Genomic DNA, 15,052 nt, shown 5'->3' with positions numbered 1-15,052 from the left:
GGTTAGTGGAAGTGATCCACAAAACTACCATCCAATATCCTTGGCACTTATTTGCTGTAGAATGTTATAATATATTCTGTGCTCAAACTTAATGAGGTGTCTTGAAAAGAATGACCTTCTCAATGCCAACGAGCATGGATTCCGAAAACACCGATCATGTGAAACCCAACTCACACTTTTCTCACATGACATACTGAAAGCTTCGGATCAAGGCAGCCAGATATGTTTATTGTCGAAAGTACAATCATATGGGTATCACGTGAAAGTTGTGACTCGATTGAGGACATTTTGGTAGAACGGACACAATATGTTATCTCAGATGGAAAGTCATCGTCAGATGTAGAACTAACTGCAGGTGCGCTCCAGGGATTTGTTTTGGGACCCTTGATGTTCATTTGTACATTAATGACCTTGTCAACAATATTAAATAATACAATCAGACTTTTTGCAGATGATGCAGTTATCTATAACAAAGTGCTAACCAAAAGAAGATGTATAAATATTCGGTGAGATCTTGACAAGATTTCAACATGGTGCAGAGATTGGCAACTTGCCCTAAATTTTCGGAAATGTAAAATTTTGCACTTCGCAGAACTAAAAAATGTTGTATCCTATGGCTGTAATATCAATGAGTCACAGCTGGAACTGGCCTACCCACACAAATACCTGGGTATAACACTTTGTAGGGATATGAAATGGAATGATCACATAGTTTAGTTGTGGGTAAGGCAGGTGGAAGACTTTGGTTTATTGGTAGAATACTGGAGAAGTGCACTCTGTCTACAAAGGAGATTGCTTACAAACCACTCATGCGTGCGGTTCTAGAATATTGCTCAATGGTGTGGGACCCATACCAAATGGCACTAATAGGAGATACTGAATGTATACAGAGAATGGCAGCACGAATGGTCACAGCTTTGTTTAATCCATGGGAGTGTGTCACAGACATACTGAAGGAACTGAATTGGAAGATTGTTGAAGATAGATGTAAATTATCCTAAGGAAGTCTACTAACAAAGTTTCAAGACCTGACTTTAAATGATTGCTCTGCGAATATACTACAAACTCCTATGTATCGTTTACACTGGGATCGTGAGGATAAGATTAGAATAATTACTGCACACACAGAGGTATTCAAACAATCATTCTTCATGAGCTCCATCCGTGAACAGAACTGGAAGAAACCCTAATAACTGGTACAATGGACGTACCTTCTGCCATGAACCTTACGATGGTTTGCAGAATATAGATGCTGAGAGAGAGGGTGGGAGGAGAAAATGTATGGAGAAAGGGGGAGGTGATGGAGAGAGAGAGGGGGGGGGGGAGATGATGGACAGAGAGAGAGGAGGAAACGATAGTCGGGGGGGGGGGGGGGGGGGAGTGAAGGAGATGGACAAAGAAAGGAGGAGGAGGAGGAGATGGACAAGGCAGGGGAGACAAGAAGATTAGGGCACAAATCCAATTCCCATACATATAAAAAATGTGTGCTTTCTCTTTTATTTCTTTTCCATTTTAACGGACTGCTACACAGCCAGTCCATAATAGGAATTTATGTGGTGAACTACCATGTAGCAACTGTTCTGCAAAGAATGCAATGACAGCCAAGACAGACCAACAAAATTTTTAAGTAACGTGACACTCACTGCTGAACACTGACTACATTTAAACAGTAGCCTTTCCTGTCGAGACAAAGTTTTTATTTCATCAGCAGCTTGGAATTTTATCCAAGTTTAAATTCACTGAGGATAGTTTATACAAGGAATCCACTGTCAGTTACACATACTAATAGTACACCAAGAACCATCAAAAACTTACCTTACGAGGATAAAATGGTACTTTAAGGTTTTGTTTGAACAATGCTGTCAGGGCAGCACTGCAGTTATTCACCAGGAACGTTATGTGTTCTTTCTCCATGCGAAACTAAAAACAAAGGAAGTATGTAACATTATATGAAAACAAGACTAAGTATTACACAGTACTTTTAACTCCATAGCATTACGTAAAAATAATATAACCAGTATATCATCCAATTTATTACCAACTACAGTTAACAGGGCAAGTGTAATGTCAACAATAAATTTCACAAAGAAATGGACATACTGCAATAGCTGCAGAGGAATTCCCACATTATGAAACAGAGGACTACAAATCAACATCGTGCATTGCCAGATGGCACACTTTTGGTCATATCTTAAGTACTTGGTTTGAGTTAATGTAATGACCAGTGTTATGTGCAAGTTTTTTGATACTTTTATACAGGTTAGGGTTAAAACATAAAGAAATTTTCAGAACAGCTACAGTCTTGCATCTGTATATAAAAAAAGCAATGTCCTGAGTTATTGACTGTCTGACTGACTCCTTCGCTCAGCCTAAATCGCTAAGGACAGAAACTTGATAATTGGAGAGGGTGTCGATCTTATACTGTAGGTGTCATTTAAGAAGGGATTTTTCGAAATTTTATCCCTAAGGGTGTGAAATAACGGACAAAAAGTATTTTGAAAATATGTTGCTATTAAGGCAATTCTATGAAAATTGGTATTTAGTTTCTCAATCAGTAAGGAAGAAAGGCTTGTTTCAGCATTTCTGGAAATTCAACACCAAAGAGGGGGAGGGGGAATAGGGGTTACAGATTTTTTTAAATAAATTATTTTTAAAGGACTACTAAAATATTTTCAAAGTTGTATTCGTGAGAATCGGTATTTGCTTCTTGGTTATAAATAAAAAAACATACTCATGTCCAGAAAAAACAGAACACCTGGAACAACTAGAAATAAGTTGTTCATAATCACAGGACATGTACATTATATGTTCTGCAGAAATGAGCCGCATTTCAACGATACTGGTCTGCGGATTCAACATCAACATCCATACCGCAGCACAACACAACCCACCAGTAAAATGTGCCAGTGGCTCACGTTGTCACTATAAACCGAAGGTAATGGATCACTGTGACTTGAGTAGATGGGTAGGATGCCTCGCAGATGTACGTGCAAACCGTACTGTCAAATCAGAGAGTTTGAAAGAGGGCGCATTATTGGCATGAGAGAATGTGATGCATCCATCTGGGAAATTACTGATCATGTAGGACCGAGTGTTTCGGCAGTGCGACAGGTGTATGCAGAAATTGTTCACAGAAAGGCCGTAGAACACGACAGGATGGGTCAGGTCACACCACCCAGACCACTCCCCGAGAATATCGACACCTCATCCTAATGTCATTGCAAGACAGATCTGCGTCCTTCTCGGCTCTGGCGCGACAGTGGAACAGTGTAGCACACGTACACTTATTAGGCAGAAGTTATGTGCGCATCGTCCAATTCTCCACCTACCTCTGATGAATGTCCAGAAACATGCTAGAAGGTAATGTGTATGGAATGATGTCACAGTGGACAGGAATGGCATCAGATGGTGTTTTCGGATGAATCCAGGTCCTGTTTGTTCGAAAATGATGGCCAAATTTTAGGTCACTGCAGACAGAGGGGGCAGTATCACAGTGACTGCATTCACACGACATACAATGCCAACTCAAGGCCTTACGGTGTGGAGTGCTGTACGGTACAACCACAAATCACAGTCGGTTCATGTCCAGAGCACTGTGAGCAGTGTGACCTATGCCAATGACATTCTGCGACCCATAGCCACACTCTTTCTGCACAACACCTCAGACACCATTTTTCAGCAAGCAAATGCACGACCACGTGTTGCTGCACGACCACGTGCCTCCTTGATGTCACAGGATGTCAGCCTTTTGCCCTGGCCCACCAGACTTGCCACCAATCGAAAATGTGTAGGATATGGTGAAATGAGGGGTGCAGTGCTGTGACCCAATGCCAACAACAACAGATGAACTTTGGAACCAGGTGGATGCAGCATGGACAGTTATACCACAGGACGCAATTCACGCCTTAGATATTTCGATGCCATCACAAGTGGAACAAGCTATGTGGACCCATGGCAGACCCTGTGCCTCTTAGGGAACAGGACACATGCTGAAATGAGATGACTGAAATGCTGATCGTTTCTGCAGAACATACTAATGTACATGTCCTGTAAATACAAATGTTCTATCTCTAGTCGCGCAACGTGTTTTGAACATGTGTGTACGTATTTTAGTGTTTTTGCAATTTCAGTCGCTACGATGGTGAAACATGAGATAAAAGTTTTCATGGAAATATTTCATTACACAAGCATTTTTGAAGCAAATAAGAAATTAAAAAAACAAAACAACATTTCACTGTTAATGGAACTTCAACCCCTAAGGGTGTGAAATAGGGGATAGCATGTTTTACAAAAATATTTCATTGTGAAAGAATTTTTAAAGCTAAATCTATGAGAATTAGTGTGTATTTCACTGTTTTTGGAAATTCAGCCCCTCACAGGGGAAATGGGCAAGCCCAAACTGCTATGGATAGAAACTTGGAGAGGGTGTGGAAGAGACTGTTTGAAATACCACTCACAAAGGGGTGAAATAAAGGAAGAAATACTTTTTGAAAATAAGTCTCTATTAAGTAAATTTTGAAGCTAGAACTACAAAAGCAGGTACTCTGTCAGAAAAAAAAAAAAAAAAAAAAAATGCTACAGCATTTTTGGCCAGTAAGGGGGCAAAATAGTGGGTAAAAGTTTTTTTTAATAAATAAGTCATTTTTAAAGCTATACCTATGAAAATTGGCATTTAACTTTTCAGCTAAAAATAAAAAAAAATTATTTGTTTCAGTGATTTTGTAAATTCAACCCCTAAGGATGGTGAACAAGGGGATGGAAATTTTTATGAAAATATATCATTACAAAAGCATTTTTAAAGCTAAATCTAAGAAAATTTATATCTAGCTTCTCGGAAAGGTACGAGGTGCAACAATAAAGTAATGAGACTGATTTTCTTTGCAAGATGTGGCAACCCTACAGGCTTGCGTAGGCTTTGACCTTGGTCTATAAGCTGCTTCTAGTCCAAGCGACACATCGATGCAACTGCTCAGTTGTGAGTTGTGCTGTAATAAGTTATCATGTGTTTGTGCCTCTCATCACGGAAATTGAACCGCATAATACTGCGCAACGGAATGCCATTTCTTTTTGCGTTAAATTGGGTTAAAACGCAACGACAACTTACGGTAAGCTTCAGAAGGCTTTTGGAGAGGAGGTTATGTCAAGAGCTCAAGTTTTTCATTAGTTTAAAATGTTAAGTGAAGGCAGAACAAATGCTGAAGATGAAGACCGCAGTGGACGACCATCAACCTCATGGACGGATGTCAGCAGAAGAACTGAACATCAATCGAGAAATGGTTTGTCTAATAATAACAGAAGATCTTAGTATGAGAAAGATTTGTGCAAAAATGGTCCGCAAAAATCTCACACTACAACAGCAAGAAACACAGAAAAATGTGGCAGCTGATCTGTTAGAGTAAGTGGAAATCAATCCAGAATTGTTGAGCCGTGTTATCACTGGTGATGAAAGTTGGTTTTTTCAGTACAGTCCAGAGACAAAATGCCAAAGTTCGCAACAGTGCTCAAAGGGATCACCCAGACCAAAAAAAGCTCGCATGTCAAAGTCAAAAGTGAAATGCATACTTGTGTGCTTCTTTGATTGCAAGGGAATTGTTCATAAAGAGTGGGTGCCTCCTGGACAAACAGTTAAGTAATATTACTACAAAGAAATTTTAGAAAGACTTTGTAAAAGAGTTCTTCGTGTCCGTGCCAACATTGCTGATAATTGGATTCAGCAACACGATAATGCGCCATCCCATACTGCTCAGTCAGTGCAGCAATTTTGAACCTCAAAACAAATTTCAGTACTACCACAGCCACCTTATTCACCATATATTGCTCCGTGCGACTTTTTTCTATTTCCAAGAGTCAAAATGATGGTCAAGGGACACCATTTACAAACAACACAAGATGTCCAAAAAGCTGTGATAGCAGAAGTGCCGGAAAAAGTTTGTGCAATCAGAAGGGAGGGACTTTGAAGGAGACAACACTAAACTTGACTAAAACGGTAAGCAACATTTTTTTCACATCAGTCTCATTACTTTATTGTCGCACCTCATATAAGAAAAAACTGTGTTTCAGTATTTTTCGTAATTCAACCCCTAACTGGGTAAAGTAGAGGATGGAAGTTTTTACCCAAATATTTCATTACAAAAGCATTTTGGAACTAAATCTGTGAAAATTTATATATGGCCCTCACTTGGCAAAAAAAGGTTTCTTTGTTTTTTAGAAATTCAACCCCAGAGGTAGAACAGCAGATGAAAATTTTTATCAAAATATTTCAGTAAATCTACGGAAATTGGTACTGGACTTCTAAGGAAATGTGTGTTAGGGTATGATAGCTTCTATGGAACCACAAGAACTAAAAAGGCCGGATTAACAAAGATCTCTGACTTCAGCAACAAGGAATCGCTTTTCAGTCTGAAGTACATTTGGAAATGACCATGCTTCTATGGCCTTAACTAGCGTTAAAAGTTGAGAAGAGTTTAGAAGATGTTACAATTTGTGAACAATATAAAAATTTGTTAAAGATATAGAAAAGAAAGCCTGTGCACACCACACAGTCTAAGTGAGTGAATCTTCCGGAACAAAATATTACAACATAATCCACACCCCAAATATTTAGGTGTGACTCTCAATGTATCTAATGTTTATAAAATGACTAGAACAGACAAAAGATAAAATCAAGAAATAACATATTAAGGAAACTGGCACTCAGAGAGATGAAAAATTATAAGGTACGTGAAGAAGACCAAGCTCTTGCAGAAATGTGGAAATTACCCAGTGATACAGTTCAAACATCCTTACATATAGCCCTAACAAAAATCTGGATAGCAGAAAAGTTTCACGAACATTGGATCACAGCCATAACCCACCCACTCCACAAAAAAGGAGATAAAAGCAACCCAGATAATTACAGAGGCATCTCTCTCTCTTAGACTGCACATACAAGATTTTCTCCAGAATCCTATACAAGAGGATCAAAGAACAACTAGAGGAAGAATTAGGTGAATACCAAGGAGGCTTCAGAGCTGGGAGAAGTTGTGCAGAACAGATCATCACTTCAAAATTAGCCATAGCATGTTACAAGAAACGAAATAAACCTCTTGTAATTACCTTCATGGACTTTAAAAAAGCATATGACTATATCCATAGACCATCAATGTTAAAAATCTTAGAAATTTCGGGCTCCATACAAAATTAATCAAATTTATAGAACTCACCTTAAGCAACAATGTATCAAAAGTAAAGTTCAGGGGGGAACTCTCTGAGGCATTCATAATAAAAACAGGTTTACGACAAGGAGTTTGCTTGGCACCCCTACTGTTCAACTGTGCTTTAGAATACATAATGAGGGAATGGTACAAGATTAACCCAAAGAACATCCAAATTGGACGACCCAAAGACAACATAAGTTTAAATTGTCTAGGATTTACTGATGACCTTGCTCTCTTGTCCAACAGTATTGAGGAAACCAAACAAGTTATCTCACTACATGAAATGGCACAGAAAATTGGTTTTGGAATATTCTTTGAAAAAACAGTCATCATGTTAACTGACCTACCACTCATAAACAAAATTGCCATACGAAACCAAGAAATCAAAATTGTAGATAAATTTAAATATCTGAGAGAAATCATAACATATAACCTCAATGAAAATCCAACTGGCATAACAGAATAAACAAATTGACTAGAGCACAATTTATCACCAAAAACACCTACAACAAAAAGAGCCTTTCAATAGCAACAAAATTAAAACACTACAAAACAGATTTCGCATGGCTTATACTAAAGAAGTTCCATTCGTCCTCAATATTGAAATCATTTTTATGGTTGTATAAATTTACAAAGTTCTTGTAGTTTTTACAATTTGCCACTGAGCCATCATTGAAGTAGTATATTTTGGTAACATTTGTTCGAGTCATCAAAAATTTGATAAACTTTTGAACACACACGTGTGCAGACACAGTATCGTGTTGCAGTTTACCAGAAATCACGCAACAGTTATCGACTTGCAAGGTGCACATGTTATTGACAAATTAAGCAACAAATGGATGCCCCTGTGGCCTACAAATTATCTCAATGAAATCCCTGGGCAGCATCTTGGATTACAAATGAGTAGTTTTTGGCCAAGTCCATCAGAACTATCAATTCTGTCTCTTTCAAGACAGTCTTCAATTACTTAAATTAGTCCTTCTGAAGTTTTGCAGCAAAATGATCTCCTAACAGCTTAACCAAAGTTCATTCGAGACATGTAGTACTTCAAAATTTCAGCAAATCCAAGATGACACTTTCCAAAAATTAGACCACTTGATTTGGAACATCTCCTCTGCAATTCATATGTAAGTGCCCGGCAGAGGGTTCTTCGAACCACCTTCAGACAATCTCTCTACCATTCCACTATCTAAGAGCATGTAGGAAAAATGAGCACTTAAATCTTTCTATAAGAGTTTTGACTTATTTTATTATGATGATCATTTCTCCCTATGTAGGCTGGCGACAATTAAATCAATTAAATATTCACATTCAGAGGAGAAAATGGTGACTGAAAATTTATGAAAAGATCTCACTACAACAAAAAATACCTTTGGTTTTAACGAATACCACCCCAACTCGCTTATCATATTAAATACATACAAAACTAATAATGTTTCTAGCAAATCCCTGTAACAACCCAACACTTCATCCATCCCCCGTGAGGTGGTTGGCACAGCACTATACACTGTCAGATGGATGTTGGGTGCAAATAATATCATTGTACACCTCTTAAAGATTCCTTCCAAGCACAACATTAAAATTAAAAATTAGAGTGGAGTAGACAGTTTTGTCTGCCTGCAGCAATAAACTTACAAAATATGGAGTGAGCTTCAGTGGAGAAATTCTCCTGTTGATGGCATTGAGAACAGCCATTCTGTTATACACAGCTGATTCCACCTGCAAATAAAATGCAATAATGACTAGTAATTGTACATGTAACTTCAGCAACAACAAGTTTAAATCTCTAAAATATTTTCTGTGTCAAAGTTTCGATAACTACAAAAAAAAATTCAAAATGAGACTGTGAAACTTGCTGGTGGTATCAAGTCTCCCTCTACACTTTCACCCATCAAAGCAACACATTTTCCCAATGATGATGACTTGCTGGAGACTGGTTACAGAAGTCTGTACTCTGGCTTTCCAGGAAACTTTACATCTCAAATTTATCTCATTATCATTCTGGAAATGTCTGCATCCGAGGAAAGAGAGAAAAAAAGGTCACCAGGTGGTATATCAGAAGAATGCGGTGTTAGAAAAAATTGGATAATCTGAAGAAGCAGTATGAGTGACTGTGTCCCATGCAGAAAGAGGTGGGTCTTTGCCTCAGAACAGAAACAGCCCCTCAGACAGCTTCCAGTGATGAACTGTCTTAACAGCCTTCTGTAGCCTAATCAAGACATTTTGGTAACACACCTTTTATGAGCATAATCTATCAGCATCACACTGTGCCCTTAAAAAGAAACATTCAGCATCACTTTGCCTACTGATGGTCGGCTCTTCACCTTTATCGATTGCAGTGAATCCACATTGCCACTGCTTCCTTTTCTCTTTACTCCACCCAGCACTTGCGTACAGCTGCATCTACATCTTACTCAGAAGCCACTGTGAAGTGCACAGCAGAGGGTACTTCCCATTGCACCAATTATTATTCTTCCTAGTACATTCACAAATGGAGCACGGGTAGAATTACTGTTTAAACAACCCTGTAATTAATATAATCTTGTTCTCACAATCCCCACGGGAGTGAAATGTAGGTGATTGTGGTATATTTCTAACAGTCATCATTTAAAGCCAGCTCTAGAAACACTGTAAGTAGCCTTTCTCAGGATAGTTTTCGTCTATCCTAAAATGTGCACAAGTGCAATTTCTTCAGCATCTCCACAACACTAATTGTTCAAAAAAATCTCTGATACTTCATGCTGCCCTTAGCTGTGTACATTCAATATCCTCCATTGCACCTATTTGATGCAGATCCCACACACTTTAACAGTATTCTAGAACAGGTCGCACAAGTGTTTTGTAGGTAATCTCCTTTGTATACTGACTGCAATTCCCCAGTATTCCACTAATAAATGACAGCCTGCCACCTGTTTTACCTATGACAGAGTCTATGTGATTGTTCCATTTCACATCCTTAGAAAGTTGTACGCCGACAAATTTGTGTGAGTCGACCAATACTGTATTGCTAGGATTAGCTTTTTTTTTTTTTTTTTTTTTTTTTTTTTTTTTTTTTTTTTTTTTTTTTTCCCTCCAAAGGGCACAACTTACAATTGTGAAGACGTAAAATGAGTTGCCAATCTTTGCAGCACTGAAATTTTATCAAAATCTGACTGAATATTTTTGCAGCTGTTTCCGGACAGTACTACAGATAGCTGCATCATCTGTGTAAAGTCTTAAGTTATTACTGATATTGTCTGCAAGGTCATAAACATACAACATGAACAGCAACAGTTACAACACACTTCTCTGGGGCAAACCAGAGATTACTTCTACATCTATCAATGGCTCTCCATCCAAACAAACAAACAAATCAAATATCTATGTAACTTTTTTATGTTCATTAAAGCTTTGTGACTATCCACTGTACTTGTTTGGCACTGGAGACAAACTCAATATACCCACTCAGTTTGTTTAGAACTGTTATTATTGTTATTGTTGTTGTTATTATTATTGTTGAGACTTCTAAAAGCTACACACACACACACACACACACACACACACACACACACACACACACACACAATTATGGTTTTGTAGATTTTCAACTGTGTATTACAAGATACACTTAAGTCTTTATGGAATTCAGACACATTAGGTTGTTCTATCAGTTTCGTTGTACAGACCAAGGGATGTGCCCAACACCTGTAGCTAAATGGAAGTGGCCTGGTTGCACATTAACTACAATCTCTTCACAGGATGGTATCTCTAAAACAAAATCACTGTGGCAACACAAGATAGAAAAACAGTCATTTATTTAAAGTACTGTATGTACTTCAAAATAATATACTCGGCTTTTGTTTTCTGATAAGGTGTGGCACTGACGAACCTAATGTAACCTAACACAGCAGATGATTTATAACTATCCAATTAAAGTTCGTAGAGGTCAAGTTCAATCTCTGAATAAGTAAACACTTTACCACCACTCGGGGTACTGAGAGACCTTCGGTGCAAACTGTATTGTGGCTATACCGGTCACCACTGCAGATAACTTATTGGAAACTGTAGACAACTGAAGCCAATGACAGCTGAGTGATAACTGTGTTTTAACAGATGGAACTGGAACAGTCGATAACTGAAAATGGCCGAGTATCGGTGTGTGATTGCTTAAATGATGTGCTCAGCACACAAATGTCACTCTGTGAACTACCTTGGTGGATGCATCAAATAGTTCCAGGTTTCAGAACTCCCTGTGGTGACATTTGTAATACTGGTGGACACATGGCCTATTTGAATGTCTTGGAGCGGAAGCACAATGTAGTTCTTAGTATGAGCACCATCTGATACTGGACTTGTGTGTGTTGCGCTCTCTAGCTAAAGTTGTGTAACATGTCTGTCAGAGACACAACAACTTTTCAAGACATATAGCGTATAATGTTCTCCATCGCACTTTAGTTTCAAATTTACTTAAATGATAATGTAAATTCAACCATTTCAGGCTTCTGCTCAAAGTATTCCTTGGAGCAACATATGACATTGAGGTATCCCTGTCAGACCTGTGCTGGCGTCACAGCATCACCCGCTGCGCCCACAACAGCACACAAAGTCCAACGTACCTCAAACAGAAATTATAAAATACAAGCAGAAGGATAACTTAGCACATTACACAAATAATATAGTATGTCTGCTCATTCAAAATCAAATCCGAGAGTACAGAAATTGTAAATCGAAAAAAAACATTCTTGTGGATCTCCCACAACAAAACTTCAAAATTTCTGCACTCTCTCACAGTCTCTATAAGTGCTTTAATCATTTCTACACTGAATTCATCTCATCCAATTGTTTGCTATTTTCCAATTTAGACTGTGCAGTTTATACTTGAAATTGTGGCCAACTATCTGTAATTATGTTACCAGAATTGTGTTGCTATCTCACTGACCAAAGAACCATCACTTTCATGAACTCTTATGTGGTTTAAACCCATTTTATACGTATTTCAAAAAAATAAAAATTCAAACATGGTCTTCATTCGTGACCAGTATTACTCCTTCATTTTTAAATTTTTAGAAGTTGACCAATTTCAAAAATCATGAGGTTGGATAGATAGGTCCCATGAAGCTAAATTGGTCCAAGTTTTCACTGGAAAGTATGACTTTCAAAGCTCAATTTTTCATTTCTAGAGAGACTTTGACAGAGTGCTAAGTGAGAAAACCACATAACAAGTCAGTATCAAAACACACTTATCGCCGCAAGAGTGAAAAAGTGATGTATCGAATACAAATTTTCAACATAAAATCTGAAGATGGTTTTGATGCATTGTACCAATGTTTTTCACATTTTATGAAATTTGCTGAGGCACACATGTCCCACTACTTAACAAATAATGTATAAACCATCATACTTGCAAATGAGTGCAGCAATGCCTGTAGTGTGTAAGGTAACACAATTATTCATTTAGACCTTCCTGAAGTAGAGAAGATGACGATTTGATTTTCGCAAAACAGATGTCCTATACAAGCAGTAAGCACATGCCGCTTCACTTTATCACTATCGGCATTCTATATATCCAGCAGATGCTCCCTAGTACTTTTCTACAGATTCCAAAAGCTTGCTAATGGCGGCACTGCTCAGAGCTGAGATATGGACCTTCCAATACACAAAACTATGTACTACTTTTAGGAGAACACTTGTAGCACATTAACCACAAAAGTGTCAAAGTGCAATAGTATAACAAACAAATGGTTACAATATTAGCATCTCCTCTCATATTGGTTCATCAATGGGAAGGAAAACAAAAAGGTAAATGACTCTTCCCATGCTGTTATTGTTCTGACATACAAAAAGGTGTTTTTTGTTATTTTGCTTTTATTTTATTTTAGCAGCTGTCTAAAGTGCCCATAGTCAGACATTTCATAGATTGAGTTAAGACGAGTATCACACAGTGAACAAATTTATCTATCTAAAGAAGTGAAATTGTACCTTACTTGTATACCACTCATGAAGTAAACAGATAATATTTTTTCCTTCTTTTTGAAATGTATTTTCAAACAGCAATTACTTAACAGATATCCAAAATTATTTCAATGATTATGTTTTCCAGGAATTTATTATTATGAAGTTATTTGTGTTTTTCTGCTTACCACAATATAGTTAATGTTGCTGAGAGATTTTTATTTTACAGAGGAATTTAATATTTAAAATTTGATAGCACCATATACTCATTCAATCTCTCAAGTTTGCTGGAGCATAGAGCTATTGGACTACTGATTTAAAGTACTACACTTTCTGACTAAAATATGACAGCTTTTGGACCAAGCCCTTCTTATGCAGTAGAAAACCACACACACACACACACACACACACACACACACACACACACACACTCGGAGCCACTGTCGCTAGGGTGCAACACTAGTCCACTGGTGTGGGTAGTGGGTGTAAGGAGGCGGCAGAAAAGCTAGTGCTGCATGTATAAGCCTTTCTGATGTCTCTTGCCACAATTCTGTATAAGACCCCTGTGGTAGCAAAGTGTCCCAGAGGGTTAGGGTTAGAACAGTTACTGATTATGGAGCTCATTCTTCAATAAATACTGATAAGACCCAAGGATTATTGAAAACTGACACTGTTATACACAAAAACCTTTATCGTGGCCTGTGAAAACCATTGAAATGATGATCCTATAGTAATGAAACAGTGAACTTTAGAGCACTGTTAGGTTAGAAGACCACAATCTCAGACACAAAACAAGCTGTCATTGGGGGCATGAACCAGTGCTAATGACTGTTTCTAATTAGATCAATTAATTTAAACAGTCATACAATTACTGTAATTCTAACACAGTGCAAATGTGTCACTGAGTTCTGTCTGAAAAAAATTTGTCACAAATATTCAGTCAGAGCTTGGTAAGATTTCAAAGTGATGCAATGATTGACAATTTTATTTCACCTTAACTCTCAGGGAACAAGTTCTTGCGGAAATTGGATGCATTCATGTTCACGTAGTACATGAATGCCAAAGCTATTTCACCTTTTTTTGTGCCATCCCCTTTCGCTAGCTTTAAGTACTAGGACACACAACACGCAATAATCTTCTGCCGGTGTATGGTAAGCTCAGAACAGAAAGATGATAGCAACATTGTATGCGTACTAGTTAACCTCACATTTAGTCCAGCAATAGACTCGTGCAACAGCAGTCTGTAGCAGTGCTGGTCGCATAATCCACCAATGGCATAACGGCGCCCACTGCAGCTTTCAGCTGTTGCAGCAGTTCACAACTGAGGTCAGCTTCAGTATATTGGTACCAACAGCGGGTCAGCAAAAAGCAGTTTTAGCAAATCTGAAGCACTGCAACAGGGGATTTAGGTGGCACCAGGGCATTCACATTTCATTATGCCTGGCCCTGGGACATACAAACACTGGTCACACAGCCGGCAGAGAGCATCACGCCTGCGACTGCTGTGGAATGGGCTACTGCCATGTGGCCACGGAAAGTACGGTCACTCTACCACTGCTCTCTGGTGGAGTCACTGACATTTGCAAACCTGTGGGACGATCAGCCGTACAGTCTGGCATTGGCTCAGATGGGCTGAGGGTCGAATAAGTCTGGCAAAAAAGCAAGTAAAGATGTTTGTTTCGTAAAGAACTCCCCTTACTTTTCGACAGTCTACTTTGAGGGACACACACTAGATCCAGTAAACCTCCAGCTTTACCATATGACTGGAGAAAAAATAGATTCTGTCAATCTCTGCAAAATACTCATTTACTGCAACATCACTTTCAATTTGATGAAAATTTCTTTCCAGTAAGCCAAAGTTTCAAGTTAGGGAAAAGGAAGAAGTCACTTGGGGCTAAGTCCAGTGAACAGTATTGATGAGGAAC

The 15,052-nt window shown here is 38.3% G+C and overlaps 1 protein-coding gene across 1 annotated transcript in view; it reads right to left on the bottom strand.

Moving 5' to 3' along the window:
- LOC126210637 (uncharacterized) overlaps nt 1-15,052 on the bottom strand; it is a 126,922-nt gene that overhangs the window by 81,669 nt on the left and 30,201 nt on the right. The window contains exons 5-6 of the mRNA XM_049939954.1: nt 8,832-8,915; nt 1,816-1,920 (exon numbers count right to left, since the gene is read on the bottom strand). Of these exons, the coding sequence (XP_049795911.1) occupies nt 1,816-1,920; nt 8,832-8,915 (189 nt within the window). The remainder of the gene's footprint in view (nt 1-1,815; nt 1,921-8,831; nt 8,916-15,052) is intronic.

The sequence above is a fragment of the Schistocerca nitens genome, chromosome 10 (genome assembly GCF_023898315.1).
Source record: "Schistocerca nitens isolate TAMUIC-IGC-003100 chromosome 10, iqSchNite1.1, whole genome shotgun sequence".
NCBI lineage: Eukaryota > Metazoa > Arthropoda > Insecta > Orthoptera > Acrididae > Schistocerca > Schistocerca nitens.
The sequence above is the reverse complement of the archived record's forward strand: the minus strand, read 5'-3'. Positions and strand labels throughout refer to the sequence as shown.